The 25,355-nt window shown below is 42.2% G+C and overlaps 1 protein-coding gene across 1 annotated transcript in view; it reads right to left on the reverse strand.

Moving 5' to 3' along the window:
• Positions 1 to 3,479: 3,479 nt before the first annotated feature.
• The window catches only part of LOC114609958 (pregnancy zone protein-like), a 39,699-nt gene continuing 17,823 nt past the window's right edge, over positions 3,480 to 25,355 (reverse strand). Inside the window, exons 14-36 of the mRNA XM_028754356.1 lie at positions 23,331 to 23,473; positions 20,230 to 20,379; positions 18,962 to 19,126; positions 16,638 to 16,725; positions 14,893 to 15,070; positions 14,252 to 14,480; positions 13,603 to 13,729; positions 13,075 to 13,196; positions 12,836 to 12,887; positions 11,874 to 11,957; positions 11,213 to 11,389; positions 10,881 to 10,971; positions 10,155 to 10,311; positions 9,496 to 9,570; positions 9,040 to 9,217; positions 8,261 to 8,505; positions 7,080 to 7,298; positions 6,778 to 6,908; positions 6,220 to 6,310; positions 5,621 to 5,689; positions 4,850 to 4,952; positions 4,117 to 4,158; positions 3,480 to 3,651 (exon numbers count right to left, since the gene is read on the reverse strand). Of these exons, the coding sequence (XP_028610189.1) occupies positions 3,629 to 3,651; positions 4,117 to 4,158; positions 4,850 to 4,952; positions 5,621 to 5,689; positions 6,220 to 6,310; positions 6,778 to 6,908; positions 7,080 to 7,298; positions 8,261 to 8,505; positions 9,040 to 9,217; positions 9,496 to 9,570; positions 10,155 to 10,311; positions 10,881 to 10,971; positions 11,213 to 11,389; positions 11,874 to 11,957; positions 12,836 to 12,887; positions 13,075 to 13,196; positions 13,603 to 13,729; positions 14,252 to 14,480; positions 14,893 to 15,070; positions 16,638 to 16,725; positions 18,962 to 19,126; positions 20,230 to 20,379; positions 23,331 to 23,473 (2,939 nt within the window). The 3' untranslated portion in view covers positions 3,480 to 3,628. The remainder of the gene's footprint in view (positions 3,652 to 4,116; positions 4,159 to 4,849; positions 4,953 to 5,620; positions 5,690 to 6,219; positions 6,311 to 6,777; positions 6,909 to 7,079; positions 7,299 to 8,260; positions 8,506 to 9,039; positions 9,218 to 9,495; positions 9,571 to 10,154; positions 10,312 to 10,880; positions 10,972 to 11,212; positions 11,390 to 11,873; positions 11,958 to 12,835; positions 12,888 to 13,074; positions 13,197 to 13,602; positions 13,730 to 14,251; positions 14,481 to 14,892; positions 15,071 to 16,637; positions 16,726 to 18,961; positions 19,127 to 20,229; positions 20,380 to 23,330; positions 23,474 to 25,355) is intronic.

A 25,355-nucleotide genomic window follows, 5' to 3' on the forward strand; every position in this document is an offset into this window, starting at 1 on the left:
GCTGGCTACCCGCATGGACGACAGGCAAGCCCCACAGCAGGGGTGCACCTAGGAGAATGTTTCTTAGCTTCCGTTTCCTTCAGGAACTACCCCCACCCCCCACCCCCAGCAGACAGACAAACGACGGGGGCATGGTGTGAGGAAGGGTCTCCTCAAAGTTTTATCCCCCGTCTTATCTACAGGCCTGCAGGGCTTCAGGGATGGCAAGGCTTCCAGCGGGCCACAGCGGACCAATGCCCATGAGGGCTAGCACTGCACGATGCCAGGAGGAGCAGACTCTTGCTGAGAGTTTCTGGCATTCTGCATGACAGGCACCTTTGATCCCATCATCCCTTTAAATTAAAACTCCGTGGCAGAGCCAAGTTGTCTCACCGTGGGTGCAACTGCAGGACAGAAGAGCCTTTGTCACTTGCTGTAGCAACATGTGCCAAGGGGCAGGGTCACTCATCCAGCAGGAAGTGCTGGTGACCATGTCCTCTTTCCATCCCCCCTCCCACCTTGCTCCTTCTTCTCTTTTAGACACGCTTTCTCTACCCACTGGACAGAGCAGGCCCCTAGAAGCCGTTGAACTATAGGGTTTGTCTTTGTCAGAGAGACTGTCTCTGATTTATCAGACTTCACAGGAGAGCGCTGCGGAAAGAGGCAGCTGTGTAAACAGCGCCAGGATGAGATTGTCCTGGATCACCCTAGGCCCCGCAGTGGGATCTCAAAGATGTCATAGTCCAGTACCGAGCCATGGTGGAGATATCCTCCCAGCCTTGTCACACAGCTGCCTGGGATTTGAAGGCAAGAATTATCTTCTTTTTCAGTACTTGCCTTCTTTCTATTGACTCAGACAAGTACTGTGGGGCATTTGAACAGGTTTCCTCTGTGGTCTGTCCACTGAGTCAGTTCGTTTTCAGACATTGAACGCCATGGAAAAGTTGACATGTCAGTTTGTGAACACAGAGGATCTGGGACTTTGCAGTACCACACTCTGTACCCTCAGTTAGAGATAGAAGGTGACAGGTGATCACTGTCACAAAAAGGCATTCTTGGAGGCCAGTATGTGCCTAGGACTCAGCATGGCTTCTGAAGACCATGAAGAGTGGAAAGCCTGACACAGACGTCTGAATCTCTTCCCAGACCACAGTTGGATTCATTTCTTCCTAGTTCTCAGGTGTCCACAATTCCCGACATGTGAAGGCAGTACCCGTGCCCCTCATCCACTCCAAGATTCTAGTATACAGTCCATAGCCTCTCTCCTGGTTTCTGTATGCATTGCTTCTCCCTCAGGCTCCTCCAAGGCCACGATGAGTGGAGAAAGGCGGGCTCTGCAGGCTCTGGCCTTTCATTCCCACCCTTCCCTATCAGTTGTCATCTGAGCCTTTCACTCTGCTGCTAACAGGGGCCTCATGATGGCAAAGCATGCCCAGGCTAAAGCAGGACCCATTTTCCACCTGAGGCCTGGCTACAGTTCCTCAGCTTCCAGTCACTGTGTGGACCCTGAGAACATCACCCAGATTCATTTACAAAAACACTGCAATTGTGAAACTCTCCAGAAATGTCTCTAAATGAGAACCTCAGTATCGGGCAAATTGATGTGATTCAGTTGTGTAGGATCTGAGCTGATACATGCAAGCAGGCTTCAAATGTGCTTACAGTTCAGATGTGATGTAAAGAGAGAACCCAAACCCATCTTGCGATTCTGGACTAGACTGGGTTACATGGCAACAGGGCACCACCAAAGACTCTGGTTATTTGATGCCTGGACAGATGACTTCATCAGACATTTCCTGAATTAATTTGTAGATCTATGGTTCATGCTTGGTGCCCTGTCACATTGTGAAGGAAGCACACGATCTACATACCAGAGTTTAAAATGCATTTAGAATTTTCCATGCCTTGATTTTCATTCTCAGGTCAGGCTGAGCTCACGAGTCCCGAGCTATTGCTCTGCTGCTAATCTGGCGGTTTACAACTTTGTGGCATGTCAGAGGATGAGCAGACACACTCAGAAATGTCTCTGCACATTCCTGCTGTCCATCTGTGGGACTTTGTGACCCACTAGTGTGGGTTTCTTTGGAAATAAGTGTCTGTCCATGCCTCAGGCTGTGTAGCTATGGATGATGTTTCCTGAGAGGTAGGCAGTAACTTCTGGGAGTGAACATTAATGAGACAAAGCACCTTAGATCCAAAAGTTCAGCATGAGTATTTAGGTGTAGCTTCTCACATCAGCTGAACAAAGCATCCAGGATGGTCATCAGCCCACGAGTGGGCTTCCCTTGCCCCTTCACACAGAGACAATCCACACTAAAAACAAACAAGCTGCCCCAAAGCCAGAAGACGAGGCTGCTCAGAAGACAAGATATTCTAGAAGCAACAAAAGCAACAAAAACTTCTGGCATGGGAACACATTAAGCATAAAAATATGCAAATAAAATAAAGTTCTTGTCTTAGGGTTTTGCTGTTGTGAACAGACACCATGACTAAGCCTACTCTTATAAGGACAAAATTTAATTGGAGTGGCTTACAGGTTCAGAGGCTCAGTCCATTTTCATCAAGGTGGGAAAATGGCAGCATCCAGGCAGGCATGGTGCTGAAGGAGCTGAGATTTCTACATCTTCTTCTGAAGGCAGCTAGGAGAAGACTGGCTTCTAGGCAGCTAGCATGAGGGTCTTAAAGCCCACGCCTATAGGCCACACCTACCCCAAGGCCACACCCACTCCAAAAAGACCACACTTCCAAATAGTGCCACTCTCTGGGCCAAGAATATTCAAACCACCACAGTTCTGTTGGTTGTAAGCATTTTTTTTTTGTTTTTTTTTTTTTTTTGGTTTTTCGAGACAGGGTTTTTCTGTGTAGCCCTGGCTGTCCTGGAACTCATTCTGTAGACCAGGCTAGCCTCGAACCCTCAAACTCAGAAATCCGCCTGCCTCTGCCTCCCAAGTGCTGGGATTAAAGGTGTGTGCCACCACCGCTCAGCTTTTTTTTTTTTTTTTTTTGGTTGGTTGTAAGCATTTTAATGTCCTCATGAGAGACATCAAATGAAATTATATATTAAAGTTAGAAATAGTTTTAAGAATAAACTGGAAAAAAAAAACCAACCTGGTCACCCTTACTTCTGATACCATCTCTTTCTTTATCTGGAACTCTTTTAGTTTATTGGAAAACACCTGTAGGCAGGTGAGTTTATCAATTGTTTGCACCATCTAATATTGTGCAATAGTGCCCTGATATGTATATGCCACAGTTTGTGCAACCATTATTGGCCTTATTGATGAGCATTTGGGACGTTTTCCAATGTTAGAAAACAGAGGTTCACTTTTCTTTTGTTCTTGTGGGCTAAGCTAACAAACACTTTTTTTTAAAAAAAATTTCCTTTGTAGTATTTCCTATTGTCTCTCTTTTTATAACTTACTTAGATATTGTTAAAAGTGCTGCGGAGAATAAAAACCTTATTTAAGAAAATAAACATAAACATAAAAGCACAAAAAGAAAACAGTTGTAAATGTCATAGCTTTATTCGACGTATAAATTTTATGGGTTTTTAATTCCCTTCCATTTCTCTCGCTGTCCTTTCTTCTAACAGGTCTTGGTTCTTCATATGTGGAGTAGTACTTCTGGGGAAGTCTATAGGTTCCTATTTTTAAGCATTTCCTTGTTCAGAGTCTAAAGAGAAGAATAGTTAGAAATATCAAGGAAAGTCACACACCTACTGAAAGAACTAATTTTAATATTAAATTATAAATCTTTAATTGTCTTCAACAATGAAACAGCTCTCAGATTTTCTTCAAAGTGTAAAAATGAGAACCAAAGTATTATAGAAAATGATTTGTTGTGAAAGAGTGATCCTGCAGTCAACCTAAAAAAATTTCTTATGTATGAGATCTCCCCTGCTGTGCCACATGGGTAATTGCACATATGTTGAATTTACCAATGTACATTTAAAAGTGTCTTAGCAAAATGTGTGTGTATAGAATGTAAACATTAGATGTTTTAATTTTTATGTCTCACAAATAATATATAATGTTAAACTAAAAAAAAAACCACCCAAACTAAACATCCTAGTATGGAGACTCAAGCAGATACTCATTTGCTTTCTTTAAGTTGGTGTACAATTCGAGTATACTGTACCATCACCAAAAGGAGCACTGTATTCTTCAATGGTGAAGTCATCTAGAACACAGAAATGATTGGGCAGAAAGTGGTTAATTGTGGGGAAACCCCTACAAGTGAAGAAAGAAGGCTTAAATCGTAGCTATAGAATTCATGAAAATACAGGCTAAACTAAGTTATTTTGGTTGGGGGTTGGAGCCTGAGAGATCCAGGGCTAAGGAGCAGAACTGAGGGGCGGACGCCAGGCTTGCTCTGACTGTGTGTTCACTGTGTGTGCTCAGTTAAGGAGGAGACATCATTAACACTGGTATACTCAACCATAGTATAATCAAGTTCAGAGTTGGGACCAAATGGAAGAGACTCTTGGGGGTCTTATCTATAGCACATAAAAAATAGATCAAACAGTAGGTTTTATGTCACATATAAGTAGCAAGATGCAATTTTAAAAAATATTGCTATTCTACCTTTTTAGAATAATCTAGCTCGGAGCAAGCAATTTTAAAGGGAAATTTTAGAACTTAAAGGGAAAATTTAGAAATTTTATGACTAAATTTTTCATTATGTCTTCATCAGAATGTCTCTAAGGCTTGTTTAAGGTGTACCCAAGAGGTCAATATAAAAAAACATAATTATAAGTGACCACAATCTCACTTTTTTCCAGTGAAAAGTTTTGGTGATTTGTTTAAGGTAACCTTTTATTAAACTAGGCACTGTCTCCTATCAAAGCTCAGAGCGTCTGGATTCCACTCACCTGTCTCATAGTAATCGTAGACTTTTACTGGGGCTGGTTTTAAGTTCTTAACTGGGATGTCTTGTTCCACCATGAAGTAGAAACCCAGGGTTTGATTGGTTAGCTGCAGAAATGAGAGGACAAAATTGGGCTCAATCGTTAATTTAGTTATTAGTCATCCTTTTGTATTCTTAAGATATACCAAGCTATATAGCTATATGAGTGTGCTGTCTCCCACTTCACAGCCTGGAAGAGAACGAGACATATTTCAATCTATATAACATAGCTACGTGCATGCATGTGTGTGTGTGTGATAAAGGAGTAGTGAGTGGCAAGACTGACTCTGAATTCTTGATGGTCTTTTATTGTTATTGTTGTTCTCTCTCTCTCTCTCTCTCTTTCTTCTTTTCTTTCTTTTTTGTTTTTTTTTCGAGACAGGGTTTCTCTGCGTATCTCTGGCTGTCCTGGAACTCACTCTGTAGACCAGGCTGGCCTGGAACTCAGAAATCTGCCTGCCTCTGCCTCCCAAGTGCTGGGATTAAAGGCGTGCGGCACCATTGCCTGGCTTTTATTGTTGTTTTTCAAGACAGTTTTCCAGGGTTTCCCTATGTGGCCCTGGCTGTCCTGAAGCTCACTCTGTAGACAAGGCTAGCTTAGAACTCACAGGGATCCTCCTGCCACTGCCTCCCAAACACTGGGATTATAGGCGTGTGCCACCATCACCTGGCTCTTGATGGTCTTGTCAGACTCTCCATCACTTCTCACAGGCCCCACCGAGTCACAGCGTCTTACCTTTTCAATGTAGGTTAGAACATGGTTGGTGTTGACTTCAGTCCTTTGGATGTTAGGCTGGTCTTGGAGCTGTTGATGGAGAGAGGAGCGTTTATGGTAGGAGCAGTCTGCAGGTATTTATCAATATAAAAGGCGTCTATGGAGAATATAAACTGCCGATTTTTATTTCTTTAGGAACACTAGTCATAATGATGATACTTACTGAATCCTTTCTATTCATATGTATGTGTATAGATACATATATGTGATATATACATATGCTAGGAATGTATAAGGAGAGTCATATATATGTGTGTGTGTATACATATTTTTTGAAAGTGTGTCCACATACCCCATAGCCAATGGTTTGCTAGTACATTGGGTGTGAAGCTAGAAATTAGACACCCTAATGAGTATAAACAATAGTAAATGGACTACACTCTGGAGGCAGGCTTGTGGAGTAAGCTTTGTGAAAACTACATCAATAAAATTAAATGGACAAATAGTACAGTATTGCCACCAATGGTTTAAGGTTAGCCCTTTCCACCAATGGTTTAAGGTTAGCCCTTTTCACCAATGGTTTAGCGTTAGACCTCTTCTACTGATGGCCTAGGCGTTACCTTTTTCACAGATGACTTCACAGGTATGAAGCCTGATACCATCTTCACATCGACAATGACCATGTTGGAGCTGGGTCGTTCTCCAGTGTAGCTGTGTAGATAACACACAGAGATCAGTCCTTACAGCATATCCCAGGACTCACTGAAGCCGGAAGTCTAAACTTCACCACTCAGCTTCTCTTTATAGTTGTTTGGAAATCTCACTATTTTCCTCTCTCCAGATAGAATACACACACACACACACACACACACATACGTACACACGTTATGTGTGTGTGTGTGTGTGTGTGTGTTGGTGAATGTTTATGTATATGTATGTGTGTATTCCTGAGATATATTCTCAATGCTAAGGCCTTTCAGTAAGAGTTAAGAAAATGTCCTTATAACAAATACAAGAGCCCATTTTTTAAAAGCACAACTTTGCACAGTGCGTTTCTTCCACAGAAGTTAACACATTTTTAAAAGCATAACTTTGCACAATGAATTTCTTTCACAGAAGCTAACTCATTTTTTTTTTTTACATGTTCTATAAGCAGACTGATTGCATTTAGGATTTACCTTACGTTGATGTGAATCTGGAATGCTCTGTGATCTCCTGCCTTATCAAGGTTTAGGGGGAGAGTCTTGACCTGCAGAGCAAAGGGTGCTTTTTCTTCTGCCACTGGGACGATGTTGTACTTTAGAGATGTCTGAAAACAACAACAGCAAAATTCTTTTATCTCAGCGCCGGAACACCTCGCAGCCTCGCGGCCTCTTTTAAGTAACTCAACTATTCCCTTGCATTTTGACTGTGCAATGAAATGTATCCTTCCACATTTCCTCTCCCACATGTCCATTCTCTTGGACCCTGGAGGTCTCACCTGGAGGTACACACATCCTGACCCTGACCCTTTGATGACGTAATTTCCGGGCAGATATGGCAGCGGGATTTCCTGCAGCAGCAGGCGATTGCCATCATTAACGTGATGAGTGTGAGAGAAGGTCCCTGAAGACTCAATGGTGACCGACACGTCTTTCTTACTTCTCGTAAAAGTGGCAGCTCCATATTTGGAGAGGGCTTGAAGAGCCACCACTGTGTCCTGAGAAAAAGAAAGATACAGAAACTGCAGCGAAAGCAGCAACAGCAAAGCCACACCGAATGTACAGTGTCAGCACTGCTTCCTTCAGCGGTCAGTCCTGTGTACTAATGGGGACCCAATCTAGCTACTTCAGGAGGAATAAGCTTTATCACTCACGCAAATTACAATATATACAGAAATATGAACTGAACATATGACCCCGGTAATTTATAAACCTGTGTTTCAATATTTGTTGCAAGTTAGAAATGGGGAAAAAGACGTAGGCTAAAAAAAAAAAAAATAAGACTAAAGATGAGAAATAAGATAATTCTTTTTTTTTTTTTCTTTTTGGCTTTTCAAGACAGGGTTTCTCTGTGTAGCCCTGGCTGTCCTGGAACTCACTCTGTAGACCAGGCTGGCCTCGAACTCAGAAATCTGCCTGCCTCTGTCTCCCCAAGTGCTGGGATTAAAGGCATGCGCCACCACCACCCAGCAAAATAATTCTTGAATAATAAAACATATTTATGTAGAAGGAAAGGAACATCATGGCGGAGCTAGAATGTTTCAAATGGTCCTAGAAATGGCAGCAAGTCCTTTCCAGAAACAGCATAAGGACTTGTGTGACTACTGTAGACAGAAAATAGCTTAGGTAGAATATTAGAGAATTTTAGTTTGTGGATGAAAATAAAGTTACTTTTTTTCTTATGGAAGTAGAAGGTTGTTTTTGTTTGTTTGTTTTAAATAAAAACAGTAAATAAGAACTGACCCGTGGTGATGCTGAGGACCCGTGTGAGGAGAAGGTAAGGGGAGTGTAAGGAGGACCGAGCAGTGCTCCACATGTGAACTAAGTGGGACTTGGTGATGGAAGGATGCAGAAAATGTAAGTTAGAATATTGATGATCCAGCTACTTAGTCCCCAGAATATGTCTGTTTATGTATAGACTCATCGATTTCTCTTTCCCTCCTAGGGTCTCTCCACAGACCTGAGTGGAGGAGAAGCCCCCATGGGAGTTTTGTTGCTTGCTGATCCAGTTCACAATCTTGGTTGCTGTAGACAAGTCTGATGAAGACAGGTCCCGTGTAGGCCGGGAAGACTCAGAGGTAAGATAGGCAAGAAGCACGTAAGCCGTCATCTCCACTTCAGCAGAAGGGGCCCGCGGTTTAGAAAAGAAGGATACGGACCTCCTAGCCCGAACATCCCCAGGACGTTGCCAGTGCATTGAATTCTCTTTCAAACAGAAAGGATGGCATTTTAAGCTTAAAACAGGTTTTAAAATCTAGCCTATGAATGGCAATTAGCTCAGCTAATGAATTGGCACAAATGAAATGCACAGATGCTTTAAGCAGTCACAAGCACCCTTTTTTTGTTTTGAGACACGTTCTCACTATCTAGACCCATGCTGGCCTTGAACTTGAACTCAGAGATCCACCTGCCTCTGCTTTTTAAGACTGGAATTAGAGCCGTGAGCCACTTTGCCTGGCCTTGAGCAGTTCTTTATCAAGGAAGTATACCAAACTCCCAGATGATCACGGGGAGTCTTTGGGTCTCTTACATGCGTGTGCAGCACCAGCTGATTATGTAAATACTGATTATATAAAATTAGTAATGTGTGTGTGTCAATAAACTGGTTCCTATCACTCAGGTGTTGGATCAGTGACAGGTTCTCATGTTCTCTTTCTGGTAAAGGTTGGACAAGAGGGTCTCTGCCTTTGTATCACTGGTGATGTCTTGTTAAGTATACTCTGCAGTAGAAGTGCCTACCTTCCATCACAGCGTCTTTGTTTAGAGATTCAAGCAGCTCGCTTCTCTTGGCTTTGTTTCCTGCCAGGGCAAAGGCATAGGCCAGCAATGCCTTGGTATAGACATGACTTTCTTGGCTCTGTGACATGGATGCCCAAGCCGTTTCCAGGCAAAATAGAGCATTACGAACAACATTGTGCTGTAAGAGCAGATGAAAGCCAAGTTCAGAATTACAGGACCAGGCTAAGGAGCTACCCACCAGGCTAACCCCAGGTCAAGATCCACTCTGTTACAACCAGGGAGGAGTTTCCTCTAAATTTTCTTAAAAGAACTTGCTCAGTCCTGTCGCAGTGAAATATACCAAGATCAAAGACCATCAAAACTGGAGTTTTCCTCAGGGGGTTATGGTTCTGTGATTTTTTTTTATTATTATTTCTTTCATTTGTGAAGGAGATATAGGGATGGGCATATACGTACAGTGACAGGCAGGGGCATCTCCAGCAGAGCGATGGTGGTGTAGGCAGAGAGAGTCACTTCATCATCCACACCACCCTGGAAGTAATGGAGGGAGAACTCTCACACACCTCGGTATTTGTTGGTCAGAGTCTGCTAAGTCTGTTTTTTTTTTTTTTTTTTTTTGGTGTTTTTGAGACCGGGTTTCTCTGTGTAGCCCTGGCTGTGCTGGAACTCACTCTGTAGACCAGGCTAGCCTCGAACTCTCGAACTCAGAAATCCACCTGCCTCTGCCTCCCAAGTGCAGGGATTAAAGGCACTAAGTCTGTTTTAAAAGCATTAGACCCTCCAAGTTATGTCATTAGGCCTGGAAGACTGTTTTCTTTTTCTTTTAAGATTTTAAAATCATGTGTATATGTGTGTATCTATGTGTGAGTTTGTGCATGAGTGCAGTGTCCATTGATGCCAGAAGAGGGGGCACTGCGTCATCTGGAGCTGTTGTTACAGGTAGTTGTGAATGGCTTGAGAAGGATGCTGGGAACTAAATAGGCCCTCTGCAATAGCACTAACCACTGTTAACTGAGGACTCATCTCTCCAGCCCAAAGGACCAGAGAACTCTTACAGAAGCCTTCCATCCTAAATATCACAACCTTGAGACTCTAGCGGGGAAGCAGGGCCTCACCTTCATTGCATTGTTGAGCAGGTATCCAGACTGTTGGAAACAACCATTCTCCTTTTGTTTCATCGAGAGCCAGTTGAAAGCATTTGTGATGTGTGTCTTCTCTACAAAGATGTACGACTGAGCTTGAGCAAAGGCCTTGAGCACAAATGCAGTCAGCCTGTCCAGCAGAAGAAGAGATGGAGACAGCAGGACAATCTCACTTTTAAAGCTCACTCTGTGTTGCCTGTGATGGGTTCCCAGCATCCTTCTCAGGCTGTTCACAACTACCTGTGTTGTCACTGATCTTCATGGTTCAGTGGGACTCATTTTGGGGGTTCAGTGGGACTCATTTTGGGGGTTCAATGGGACTCATTTTGGGGGTTCAGTGGGACTCATTTTAGGGGTGTTAGTTGATAGTGTCACTCCTTTGGTCTTATAAAATAGATATATTTTTAACTGTTATAGCACCCTCCCATCAAAATGCCTTCTCCAAAGGGCAGTGTGAACTCTTCCCCATCGCTGTGGACAACTGCACTTCCTACCTCACATCTCTATCTCTTTGATTTCACTGTTATCAGCTCTGCTGATGGAGCAGGCAGGTTTTTAGGGATCAATAGGGTTGACATTTGGAGTTTTAATCATAAGTAAATCTTCTAGAAAAGAATCCTAGGTCCAAGAGAACAGCTATTTCTAGGCCCCTGAAGCAACCTTGGGTCAGCAGAGCAGGAAGACAATATTTCAGCTTACCAAGTATTTCCCTGACTGTTCCCACCACCACGGTTCCCGAATGTGCTGTACGAGCCATCGTTGTGCTGATAGTTTAGCTGCCTCTGATACCCTGGAGAGGGAATGTCAGTCATTTATGAAGTAGAGTGACATTAGACAATTATTATTTGTTTATCTTAGCCCTATGAAAGAATCATTGAGTAAAGATGTTTTAATCACATGCTTCTAAGGTTACCGACACTATTGAGAATCCTTATTCTTAAGAGGGGCATTTGATTAGAAATCACAGCAACAATAATGACCAAATCTTAACCAAACAGAAGGCATTTAGATATGTTGGTAAAGTTGCTTACCACTGATGAGGTAGCTAGTGGCTTTGGACTTGATTGTCTCTGTCAGCTGTTGTGTCTCATTCAAATAGTTCAGAACATAGATGTTAGGGACAAAAAGAACCATGTTTTGTTCCCCACAGCCATAGGGCATCTGGAGAAGATTCTGGAGGTTTTGGAGTGCAGAGCCTAGTATATCACCTGAGGAATATAGAGAAATATAGAGAGATATAGAGATAGCTTGTATTGTAGTAGGAAAATATAGCCAAGAGACCATGGCTATTAATAGAAATAAAGACAAAACAGTTATACAAAAAATGATAAAAACAGATGGCTCTAGGACACACAGAGAGCAAGAAAGAAACTGAATGGCAAGGGACGACATCTTTTCTGATGGGCCATGATGTCTGGAAAAAACCGGAATTATCATTTCCATATCCTTTAGGACCCACTGTCACCCCATGATGGTGACAAGATGAGAACACAGCCCGTCTTAGCTGTCAGAGTTGACCAAAGCACACTGCTGCATACAGCATCTGTTCAATCCGCTGCTCGTTCATGCACAGGGTAGGCCTGAACTTGCTGCTCCTTTTCTCAGCCTAACATCCGGTGCTCAGTGACGTCATTAGTCACACATAGTATTACATCGAGGGACAGCTGCTATAGCTTGGGCTGAGAGACTTACCTAAAACGGAATGTGTAGCCCTGGCAGAGCCTTCAACCACATTGGATGGAAGATCCAGTGACCAATTATCTTGTAACTCATTATCTAGTGAAAGAAGACATTAGTCAATTACAGTATGTGTGTGTGTGGGGTGGTGGTGGTGGTGGTGGTGAGAGAAATGTTCTATGTTTGTCAAGTATTTTTCCTTATCATTAGATGTAACATTTTCATATCTCTTGGACCTTAGGCAATTTCTTGATGTAATTCCGTTTCTCCTAAAGCCACCATTTGTTTTATGGCAAAATTCTTATTGATTATATGATTTCCTTCCTTACAGAGGACTCCCTTTTTCTCATAAATTATATTAATTCCGTGTGTGTGTGTGTGTGTGTGTGATTGTGTGTGTGCGCATGCATGTGTGTGCGCGCACGTGTGCACTCTGGGGTTCTCCTGCCCCTGTTCCTCAGTCCCCTAGAGATACTGTCAATCAAAGTACAAGTATGGATATATTTAAATTACGAATGTAATGGTGCGACAGAACAATGGCACACCAATCCTTCCATCCTCAACAGAGTCTGAGGAGGAGTTTTACAGACATGATGTATTAGAAAGAATCCTGTTCCAGTCAAGGGTTTAAATTCTCATCACTAAGCAGGAACATCCTGGCAATGTCTTTCACAGTGCCTCTACTTTATTCTCAAAATATGGTAATAATAATGACAATAATGGTAATCCTCCATAGCGCTTATCCTTATTACCCTAGGGAACGTGCACCTACCCTGACACATTTTCACACAGAAAGGGCTTCTCTCCATGAGATATCTTTAGGTGTGCGTGGAAAGAGCATGCAAGTTTCTGTTTTGTTTTTTATTTTATGTATTTATTTTTTTCTTCAGAGTAATCCATCTCCCAGAGATGATTTTTCCACAGTTAGAAATTCTACAAAATGGCTTAACCTGAGGATTCTGTTTTGTCACACTCACCTTGTGGGCATAACAGTGTGTTGTACGTTTGCTCCTTCTCGATCCCTTCAGGCTTAGCGTTGAAAGGAAAAAAAAAACAAGGTAAAAATGACAATCAAGTCACATACAAGAAAAAAAAACAACACATTACATACAAGTAAAAAAAAAAAAAGATTTGTAGGCTCATATACAAACTTGGAAATGCGATACGGTCACCCAGAATACAAACATGTCATACGTCAGACTCAGTACTCACACACCTCGACTATTACGGGCTTCACTACAGTGTCCTTGTGTCCAAGGGTTGGCACTTCTGTCAACTCATTGCCACACAATTCTGGAGACTGCAAAGCTTCTGCTGTAGCTGTGAAGTTCACCATCCCTGGGAGATACAATTTTGATGGCTTTAAATGGTAAAGGCCATTTTCATGGCCCAGGCCAGCGAGATAACTCGGCTGTTGAAGATGCTTGCTGCCAAGCCTGACACCCTGGATTTGATCCCTGGGACCCACATGGTAGAAACAGGCAATCAACTCCCCACAAGCTGTCATCTGACCCCCACATGTGCATCGTGGCACACATACGGCGAATAAATGCATTTAAAAATTCAGAAAAACACAGTTATTTTGTGTTAAATGCTATCTCCCTCCCTTCCCCCACACAATGTACACTTTTCTGCTTGGTTGATCAGTTAAGTTCAAGAGGACGAAAAGTACGCACTGGGATCAGAGCCAGAGCAAACCGTTGCAACACAAAGTACGAAATCAGCCAACAGCTTTGCCACTCACCCAGTGACCTTGGGGTCACATCCCAGGCCACGGTTTTTCTTTCATTTCCACAGATGCAATGAGAGTTTTCATGGTTCCCCACCGGGGCTGCCAGGAAATCAGGAGAATTCTCTAGGTCCACACGGATCTGTTCCCAAACCCAGACAGGCAGAAAGAATCAGGAGGCAGAGCAAGAAGCTGAGAATGCAGACAAGTCCAGAGACTGAGACATGCCAGAATGGTACATCCTAGTACACACTTGGAAGTTTAGATGTTGCAACACGGGGCTTGAGGGTTATAGAAATGGTGGGTGTAAATGCCCGGGAGTTCTCTGTGTCAATGGAGGAAGAGACGTTTCTTTAGACAGACTTTAAATATGAAGTAGGTTAGTTGGGCGTGGCGGCACACTTTATAATTCTAGCACAGTGCTAGCTGAGGCAGGAAGGTGGAAGTTTTTAGGTCAGTGTGGGCTGTGTGCACAGCGAGACTCAGTGTCTCTCTCACACACGTACAAATATCCAACAAAGAAAAAAAAAGTCTGTCGTCAGAGAACTCTTTCTCTGATTACTTGCACCCTTCCAAAGTCAAAGCGCTCTCACATGGCATTAGGAGGGGCCTGAGGACTCCTAGGTGTGGGGGTCCCCATTCACTTGCAGAGAAGTGCCCTTACCCGAATGCAGTGAGACATGTAATTGAGCACGGTGGCTTTGAGGGTAAAGGCTTCTCCTCGCACCACAGAGTAGGGGAGAGTGAGTTCCAGGAAGAAGGGCTGGAAGGCTTTAAGGGAGATGGTGGAGGATAGACCAAGGCCAGTAGCTTCAGACAAGCAGAACGCACTGGTCTTCCACTCAGTGATGGTGTCGGGGACCTTTACTGCCAACTCACCATCCCCAGATACGCTGGTGTGGAGGAAAAAGAACAGGAAAAACACACAGACAGACAGACAGACAACAAACCAGAAAGCGATAGCTCAGAAACCAAGCGCAGAAAACACGGGACTAAATCTAGGTGGCTGATGCTTCTGTTGGTCTCCGGAAGTTCTCTGCTTCCCTCTTCTTCCCTTCCTGTCTGTCCCTCCCGTTTTAATTTTCTTTCTCCGCTCCCCCACTCTCCTTTCCTTGCTCCCTTTCTTTTTCCCTGGGGGAGAAGATAGCTTTCTATTTCCTGTTACTACTGTTGACTGGGAGCCATATAAGGGGGAGAAGGATTGTTTTGCTTTGAGGTTGTAGAATGGAAAGGATCAGGACCCAAAGTCCCAGAGCAGGGCTCACACCTTCACCTAGGCTAAATCCCAGGGGACACTCAACTCACTCCAGCGACACCAAGTCCCAGATCCAGGTCTCCGGGAAGTACTTCCGCACTGTCTCTCTTACTTCCACAGGAGCACTTTGCGGAGGGCTCATCATAGCGCTGGTCATTGGCATCATAGGACCTCTTGATCTGAAGCCGCCGACTCCTGGGCTTGCAGCCATAGCTAAGGCTTGAGGCACTATCGTGAGAAGACAACAAATGACGAGCCCTCCTTCTACTAACTGTTTATTTTGGATGGCTGTATGTTCTCAGGTTTGCATTGCCCATTTCTCTGGGACTTTGGACCTAAGAATGCAACATGTATACTTTAAAAAAAAAGATTTATTTATTTTATATATGTGAGTACACTGTAGCTGTCCTCAGACACACCAGAAGAGGGCATCAGATTCCATTACAGATGGTTGTGAGCCACTGGCTTTGGAAGGGCAGTCAGTGCTCTTAACCACTGAGCCATCTCTCCAGCCTGTGACATGTGTTGTGTACTTTGCGCCCTGATTTCGTGGGTTATGAACTACAGCCGTTTTGTCTTCCGTATAAAGGTTTCTGCTCTAATAGAAGCATAACAGCTTAGTTACAACTGTAAGGAGTTTTAATATTTTCTTTCTATCACAAAGGTACCAAACTAGTCTATCTTTAGGTTGTATCATTTAGAATGTCTAAGTTTGAAAATGGCTGTCATTTGAGTTGTCGGCTTGAGTTTGATAAAAACATGCTTCGATGAGTTTTAGCATGGCATTGGCATACACTGAAGAAGCTTTGGATCCTCAAGTATCTAAAATTTAATTCTTTATGCAAATACAGACAAGCACATTTATCTTCTCAGCATGCAAATTTACTTTTGTCTTTAGTAAATGGCAAATGTATATGCATATCAAAGAATTGCTTTAAAATAAATTTCTTTATGATTTACTCTCATTGAAGATTTTATATTTGTAACTGTGTGATACAGGTTCATGGCAAGGTTACATTTGAAAAGAGGTTATGAGTGTGCCAGGTTTAAGAAGTCCAGTATACATTGCTGGGATCAGCTGTAACCTGATCAGGAGATTTCATCATGAACTTAAGGTATTATTGGTTGATGGGAATCCTGGGATGGGGAGGAAACTCCAGGGCAGTGACTGTGCATGTGTGTTCACTATGACGGAAAGGCACCTTCAGAAGTTATCAAAAAGCTCCTCTAGAGTAGAAAGTCTCTTTCAGGAGTATGCTTACCACAGTCAAGCAAATTTTAAGTGTTAATTATAGAATAAAACACCATGGAGTTAGGATAAGGAGGTCTTTTGAGGCAAGAATCAGGGAGAGCAAAGAAATGGACTCACAAGTAACTCCTGTGTGAGTGTAACATGGAAAAAGCCTAGGAAAGCAGCATGAAGTTCAGCTGCTGAGATGGTGGTGCTCGCTCTGATGGAAGCCTAGGATGACTGAGATGTGCTGTCTACAGAAGACAGGGGAAAGATGAAGAAGCGAGATGATAGGATAAAAAGGCCAGTTTTGACAAGGGAAAGGAGAAAGGAGAGGGAAGCAAGGAAGGGAGAAGTCTGGGAGAGGAGAGGGCATGAAGAGAGAAACAGTAATTACGCCCATCTTTGGCAGATGTGACTTGGGACTATGTTGTCAAAGGAGCAGTGAGGAGCCTACGATTTAGTATGTATAAAAATGCTCTTTAAACGCCCACCCTATCTTAGAGAAGCATCAATTATTTTTTGCTCCTATTATTCTGGAAGACAAACAAATCACACCCTTACCTCCTTGCATAGGCGGATAGTGATGATACACTTGACAAAAGCGTGGTTTGTGGATTTTGGAGTTGGTAAGAATATTTAATCCTATAGACTGGAAAAACATTACATATTAAAGGTGTTAGAAAGTTCAATCATGAGACTGATTCTTTTCTTGGGTTCATGCTGCAATTTCATTACTGTTTGACACATGGTTCCTAGGATCAAGGTAAAGATTCTGTATTGAATGAGGAAAAGCTATAACACACAGTGTTGTCCCAGAAGGGCCAGGTCATGGGGCTAATGAGTGTGAAATGGGATTCAAGTCCATTTCTCCTGCCCCACTTTAAAACAATTGTCTCTGTGATGGTTTGTATGTTTGGCCCAGGGAGTAGCACTCTTAGAAGGTATGGCTCTGTTGGAGTAGGTGTGTCACTGTGGGTGTGGGCTATAAGACCTTCATGTTAGCTGCCTGGAAGTCAGTATTCTGCTAGCAGCCTTCAGATGAAGATATAGAACTCTCAACTCTGCCTGCACCATGACTGCCTAGATGCTGTCATGTTCCCACCTTGATGATAATGGACTGAACTTCTGAATCTGTAAGCCAGCCCCAATCAAATGTTGTCTTTATAAGAATTGCTTTGGTCATGGTGTCTATTCACAGCAGTAAAACCCTAACTAAGTCTCCTATGCCTAATGCCTCTGTAATGGTCTTCCTCCCTTCCTTCCTTCCTTCCTTCCTTCCTTCCTTCCTTCCTTCCTTCCTTCCTTCTTTCCTCTCTCTCTCTTTCTTTCTTACCTTCTTTTTCTTTTTTTGTCTTATATTACTTTCCTTTTCCTCACAAAATACCTGCACCTATATGTATGAATGGATACACGGACAGATCAAACGTATATACTTAATGCTGAGAGAGTTTGTTCTTTCCCTGCCTTTTCTCTTGAAACTGTAGGTTACGTTAGTTACCCTTTCCCCGAGTATCTGTACTTAGCTCACCCTCTGTGGATTTTCTCCCTCTCTTTTCTTTCTCAGTTTATTGTCACTGAGATCTGCTCCCAAGTACTCACACTGTGATCACCTGAACCCTCAAGTCACCTGTTCTCAAAGTCCCCTTTCAATGTTAGTCACAAATAAACACCCCTCAATGTCTTATCTTATATTAAACTAGTCCAGCCACTATGGAAATGTGAAGGATTCTCAAAAACCTAGAAAGAGGTAGATACTCTATATGACTGTTTTATCTCTTTACCCAAAGTACGGCATGTCAGACCATCACAGTCACTTTCATTTTAGCTTTTATGGAATCACTGTTTGCAATAGCTAACTGATAGAACCAACTTAGCTGTCTAAAAATAGAGGCGTAAATAGGGAAAGTGATACACACACACACACACACACACATACACACACAGAGCATGTATCACATATCTATATCGATCTCTCTCTATATATATATCATATAAACAAGTATATATACATATATATGTCTGTATATGAGTTTTTTTCAGTTGTAAAGAACAATGAAGTCATGGCATTTGCAGGAAGATATATGCAACTGGAGATAATCATAGGAAACCAGTCTCAGAAATAAAATTTACCACACTTTCCGTGATTCTATGTTTTCTCTCATTTGTGGTTCCTAGACTTTATATAGATATATAAAGTTTTTATATAGATATATAAAGTCTTTTTATAGATATATAAAGTCTTGCCTGTTTATATTAGTGAAAGTCGTCAAGCAGTCTAGGGGACAAAGCTGCTCATGGAAATTGTGAGGGTGAGGACAGGTTGTGTAGGATGTTACCAGAGGGATATGATCAACAATGTGCACACAGATGCTTTAAAACATTTTGTTTTGTTTTGAGACAGGGTTTCTCTGTGTAGCCCTAGCTGTCCTGGAACTCACTCTGTAGATCACACTAGCCTTGAACTCAGAAATCCTCCTGCTTCTGCCTCCCAAGTGCTGGTCACTATTGTCCAGCTAAAACATTTAAAGAATTTATTGGGCAAATGGCTTATATTATGGCTGCCAAGAATGACTTATATATTATCTTATATATTAATGACTTATATATTAATCTCTAACACACACATGCACAAACACACACATAACCACTTGCTATTTAAGATGCCTGAGAAATAATCCCGGTAGATGTGTTTGTGTACAAATTAACCCCTGCCTCTGAGACTCTTTTCTCTTATTTATCATTTTGTTAGAGAAAGGGAAGAGTTAGGTTTGTGGTTCGTAGAAGCATTGGAGTTTTGCATCTTTTTTTTTTTTTTTTCGAGACAGGATTTTTGCATCTTAACACAGACTTAGAAGTCAGGTCTGCTGTGGTTCAGGAAGGATTACCTGGAAAATGCTGTGGGCGTCGTCGTCATTCAGAGATTGCTTCGGTGTGTACAGGAGCCCGTTGTGAGTAATGTCTTCTCCGCTGATGCATTCCTCACTTTCATCGTTCGCTGAGTCACCAAAGATAACAAAAGGAGAAGCCTTTCCTGGCAGCAAACTATAGATCTGTACATTGGGGGAGAGCAAAGGGAAGCTGTTTCTTGTTCTACTGCTTAAAGAATTTTATGTGGCAAGGTTCAATATGGAATTTAAATCACCATGGTTTTAGTTACCTTTGCCTGGTGTATTATACAAGGGATGAGGCGGGGAGTCACAGAAAGAGACAGAGTGTCAAAGTTTCTAACCCTCATGGAAAAATATAATACTTGAAGAGATAGGAGGCTGGAGTTGTAGCTCAGTTGGTAGAATGCTTGTCTAACTAACATGCATGAAGCCTTGGATTTCATCTCCAGCACTGCAGAAACTGGGCATGCCTGTGCAGGCGTGTAATCCCAGCACTTGGGAGGGAGAGGCATGAGGACTGAAAACTCAAGGTCATCCTTAGCCTATGAGTTCAATGACAGCCTGGACCTTTGTGCGATTCCTACTGAAAAAAAAAAAAAACGAAGTGAAATTATCAAAACTGATCTGAAAGTAGAAGAGTCTGGAGACCAGAGTTAGTGGCTGGCAGGGTTCAGGCTAACAGTGCAGAGAGTGAGGATGGATAATGGGTACTCAGAGACAAGGATCCCTGCTGAACCGTTTGTCTCTACAGTGCTGGACCTAGAGGCAAGATGCAGAGGGTAACTGTAAAACCGGTGAAGAACCTGTGGAACCTGTAAATGGGGACGTTTCTCTGAAAATGCAAAGACTGTTTAAAGATACGCTTGAGTAGAAACTGTTCTTGTCCACTCTTGAGACCAGTAAGTGTTTGATTTCAGGGGAAGCAGGAAAACATGGCATCTTACACAATTGTCCTGAGTTGTGACCCGTTAGCAAATGGTTTGGATGAAGTTTAATTTCTCTCAAACGTGTTGTAGCATAACTAACACATCTTATTTGTGTTTCTTAAGGTGGGGTGATAAGAACTCCCCCAAATTATTATTCACTTGTTAAGAAACACCAGGGTAAAATGAGACGAGTCTGTAAAGCACTCTGTTCAGGGACTGTTAGGGGATGATGTCACGCTTGTCACTGTGAGGCTCTTGTCCTTTGTGGTTATGGTTTACAAAAAAACTGGTCTGGTCACGTCAGCATCTTTTGATTCTCAAGACTGAAATGGGACTTACTGATTGAGGTGAGATCTTGGCTTCCGGCTTCAGCAGCAGCACACTCTGATCTACCCCAGTGAGGGCGCAGAGTGACAGAGGCGTGGCTTTGACCTTCAGGTGGGTGTCAGAGGCTGGCAGGCTCTGTGCTGATGGGAAACTCAAATTTACCTACAAAGAGCACGTGATTATAGCAGTATCTTTAAAAAAAAGAAGAGTATTAATTACAGTCTGGCCCCTCTCCTCCAGCCAATGCTGAGGGTTTTTGTTTGTTCGTTTGTTTTTGTTTTTTAAACGTTCTCTTTTGCCATTTTAGAGCAGGGTTATTTTCCTAGGATCTCCCCAGTCAACATCCACAGAATGACCTGGAAATGTGGCACCGATTTACTTAATTTTCTTTCTGTAACTGGCAGAAAGCAAGTTGATCTTGATCCCACTGAAATAGAATCTGGTATGGTATTGGAAACATTCCTAAGAAGGGAGACACGGAACTTCAGATTCCACTTCTATTCCACCTTAGCCACATGGAAAATCAATCCACGTGGGGTATGTGACACCACAGTAGCTGAAGATGAAAGCTATATCTTGGCAGCTCTTCATCTCAGTGGACTTTCAGCTCTGCACTCAAAACTAGTTTTCTTTTTTATCATTTGTCTTGCTTTTAAATTAGAGACAGGATCTTGCATATATCCCAGCTTGGCTTTGAGCTCACGGTATAACTGAGGCTCCTTCTGAAGCCTCCTGAGGGCTGACGTCGGAGGTATGCATCCACCATGCCTGACCTACACTCTTCTCTCCTTTACTGTTCAGCTATATGCAAACAGGCATTCACGGGGCTAGCTGCCAGAAAAACCATTTAAACTGATGCATATTTAACGTGTACACACTGTCTTAAAGGAAAGACGTTTAAAAATAGAAAACAGCTTTTCTCTGTCCAATAAAAGACTGAAAACAAAATACTGGGTTGAAGAGACACATCCCTGTGTGACCCCAGTTCTTTCTCACTCTCTCAGGCTCCTCTTTGCTCACCATCCGATCAGGGGTATAAATTAGTAACTGCACCAGATCTGTTCTGCTGGCATTTGCTTGGCTGTCAGCCTTCTGGTGAGTGGCGCACCAATCCTCATTTGAATTACTGTCAGTGCTTTCTTTCACCTTGGGTCAATGGTTAAGTGAAAAGGTGTTTAATCTGAGGTGGATACAGCTTTGTTTTTTTTTTTTTTTGTAACGTTTTTTTTTTTCGAGACAAGGTTTCTCTGTGTAGTCCTGGCTATCCTGGAACTCACTCTGTAGACCAGGCTGGCCTCGAACTCAGAAATCCGCCTGCCTCTGCCTCCCAAGTGCTGGGATTAAAGGCGTGCGCCACCACCGCCCGGCTGAATACAGCTTTGAATGCAGTTTGGCTTCTTGATCCGGTACACAGAGATTTCCAGAATCAGAGAGATTATTTTCAGTCAGGCACTGATTCTGAGTAGAAAGTAATTTTTTTTTCTCTGTCAATTATATGCTTTCAGATAGCTTCATGTCTGGAGTGTGAGGAAACTAACTCACCAGGCTAAGGACTGCTGCCCACTGCTAGAGGGGAGGGGCCCTCCCAAGATTTCCCCTTGCAACTACACACAACTCACAGTGAAGAGCCTGGGGGCTGATGCAGGAGACTCACTCAACAGGAAATTCATAGAGGAACCAGCATGATGGTCCTGGACACAGCACCCAACTTTAACAGCGCTCCTTAGATGGAAGTGAAGATTTACACAGGACTGCACTGTCTTTTGCTTAGATCACTGCACAATTACTATATGTGACTATGTAATGTGAGTATAGAAATCCCTGCTTGCTAGACGTTATCCTCCTAGTTATAGCTTTGAAGAAAAAAAAAAGTGGCTAAAGTTGACAAAGCCCATCTACTAGAATAGTTGTTTTTTTTTTTTAAGAAAAACAAAAGAAAAATCAGACAACAAGTGCTAATTCTGCTTGGGTAAAACTTACTTCTGACTTAGTGGAGCTCACATGACAGCTTTGGAGTCTTTAAAGATAACAGAAGATCTCACTGACAAGTTAATTTTTTTATATTTTAATCCTTATTGGTGTGTCAAGAGCCTGTACACTTTTCTGTTTATATTGAGGAGCTAACTTTAGAAGTTTTTTAAAAAGGAATTATTTATTTATTTATATGATTACACTGTAGGTGTCTTCAGACACACCAGAAAAGGGCATCAAATCCCATTACAGATGGTTGTGAGCCACCATGTGGTTGCTGGGATTTGAACTCATGACCTCTGGAAGAACAGTCAGTGCTCTTAACCACTCAGCCACCTGTCCAGCCTGAGGGGCTAACTTTAAACTCACAGCAGTACACTCTCCTGCAATATATGGAACGGAGGTTTGCTACAGAATTGGTAGCGTGAGAAAGACACAGCTTGGTGAAACAGTATTTTCAATGGAAATTTTGATATCAAAATATTTCAAATAATTTAAAAGTTTGATATGGGGCCTAGAGAGATGGTTAAGCATTAAGAGTACTGGGTGCCTTGCCAGAGGATCTGGCTTCATTTCCCAGCACCCACATGGCAGCTGACACCATCTACTTCAGTCCCTGGAGATCCTGTGTCCTCTTCTCGCCTTTATAAGCACACACAAAGTACACAGGCATATATCCAAGCAAAACGCCAATATGCATAAAACAAAAGACAATTATATATATATATAAAAGTTTGCTGTGGAATAGATTTTGAAATCTACATGAATCTTTCAAATGAAAAAGTTCTGCCTGTGACCACCTCCTTTGGGCATTGCCACTAGACTGTTAAGGTGTGTGTGGCTCTTCTCACTAACTTGGGAGATACTTGGGGGGGGGTGTTTAATAGGCCTATGTTGTGGTTTTAAAGTAAATATTAAGCCAGGTGTGGTGTGTATGACTTCAGTCCTAACACTTGGAAGACAGATGCAGGAGGATCTCTGTGAGTTCTAGGACAACCTGGTCAATATAGTAAGTTTCTGGACAGCCAGTGTTACATAGAGAGTCCATGTCTCAAAATAAAAATAAAATAGATAGTACTTCTTTATTGTCCACACTTATAAAGGAGAGAATAAAAGGACCAGTCATAGACACAAACACTCACCTTATTGGCAAAACACTTCTCGATCTCCAATTTCTGAGCATCAGCAACAAGCTCTTCATTAGGTAAAATAGTGTAAACAAGCAGCTGGGCCTCGGGAGCCATGCCTGGCTCCACTTGAATTGGGAAGAAAAATATTCCTTTCACTGGAGAATAAAGAAGACTCAGGATTATGAATTTGGAGTGGATTCTTAACTTTATATCATAACAGTTTTTAGAATAGTTTAAGAATTCATATTTGTATCATGTAAAAACGACTTGCACCTTTGCCACTGTGCATGCTTTGGTGCTTCATAAATGCACGCTGAGCGAATTGTATGCAGTGGTGCTTCATGAATACATGCTGAATGAATGATGTTTTTATAGATACAGCTTTAATTTTGTTTAAGTAGGAAAAAGCATTTAGTATATGTTTCTATTTCTAAAAATTTTTATATTTTTATTCTACGTTATTTCATGTATATGAGTGTCTTACCTTCATGTATGTCTGTATGGTGTATATGTGCAGTGCCCACAAAGGCCAGAAGAGAATATCAGATCCCCTGGGAGTGGAGTTACAGATGGTTGTGAGCCAGCATGTGGGTACTGAGAATTGAACCCAGGTCTTCTAAAAGAGCAGTCAGTGCTCTCAGCCACTGAGCCATCTTTCCAGCTCCCACCCCTTTTAAAATTTCAAACACACTGATAACACAACTACAGTGAGACTGTAGATATTGAAGAGTTGCTGTAGTCCTAAGGCGAGCCTGCTTGTAAGGGGATTCTGCATCTTTATTAGATGCATGTATAGAATCATGCTAAAAGTCCCCTAGGAAGTGTGCCGAGTGAGAGTCCGGTGTACTAGACATCTTAGAGAAGACTTAACATGGTATAAACAGACAGGGAAAACACAGAGATGAGAAGAAATGTCAGGTGTTTGGCAATGCAAGATGGCGGGCAAGCCATAATTCAAGATGGGAAATGCAAATCATATTTACACTGAGATTCCACTTCATTCCCTTCAGATCAGCAAAAAAGAAAAAAAAAGAAAATACAAACAACCCGAATTCTAGTGAAGCTGTGGAGGAGAAGGACCCTTTAAATGCAGATCCTGAGAGTACAAATCAGTGCAGTCACTGTGGTAAATAACATGAAAATAGAATAGAAAATAATATAAAAATAATAGAAATAGAATATAAAAATAGAATTATAACCACCAGCTATGCCACTCTGGAGTATCCATCAGAAGGACGGATGGTCTTTGTTGGAATCTGGGGTTTGTCTGGGTGGATTTCATATCTCTCCAGACAGATGATTTTCACCCTGACATTGATTGTATCTAAAGTCTTGGTGCCTAATCTATATGATTTGAGATGATTTTGGGGGGCTTGAGGAAAGGCTGCCATTGACTGAGGTGTTTGTTGATGAGAGACGGAATTTGACTTGAATTTGACATGGATTTTGAAATGCTTGTGGTAAGCAGAATTCTAATCCTGGTTATCTAGACTTGGAGATCTTTGAGTATGTTATTTTGTACGGTGATAAAGCCTTTGCAGATGTTAAACCAGGACCATGGGATGTGAAAATTGTTTTGAATTATTCAGGCGGTGTCCATGTCATTATAAGGATGAATATAAAAGGGGAAGTTTGAAGATGGAGTGCTGGGTGCTGGCTTTGAAGGTAAAGGAAGGAAGCGATAGAGGTATTTAGGAAAAGCAAGAACACTGGATCTTCTCTAGAGTTCAAGATGTAAGGCTGTCCTGCCAAGAACTTGACTTGGGCCCAGTGACACTTCTGAACAGAAATATAAGATAAGAAATCTGTGTTGTTATGTGCCAGGAAATCGGTGCTAACCCATGATGGCAGCAATAGGAATCCAACACACAAATACATGAAGAAAATTTTTCTTCCGTCATTTTTTTTTACCTTTTGATTATTTTTTTCTTTTTCAAAAATAATTATGAAATTAATATATTTTACTTCATAAATAAAACCCAAAAAATCCAGAAGTGTTCTGAGCAACTTCCTCACTGAGTAACAGAGAGGGCTAGC

Source organism: Grammomys surdaster, unplaced genomic scaffold (assembly GCF_004785775.1).
Source record: "Grammomys surdaster isolate TR1022 unplaced genomic scaffold, NIH_TR_1.0 126013, whole genome shotgun sequence".
Taxonomy (NCBI): domain Eukaryota; kingdom Metazoa; phylum Chordata; class Mammalia; order Rodentia; family Muridae; genus Grammomys; species Grammomys surdaster.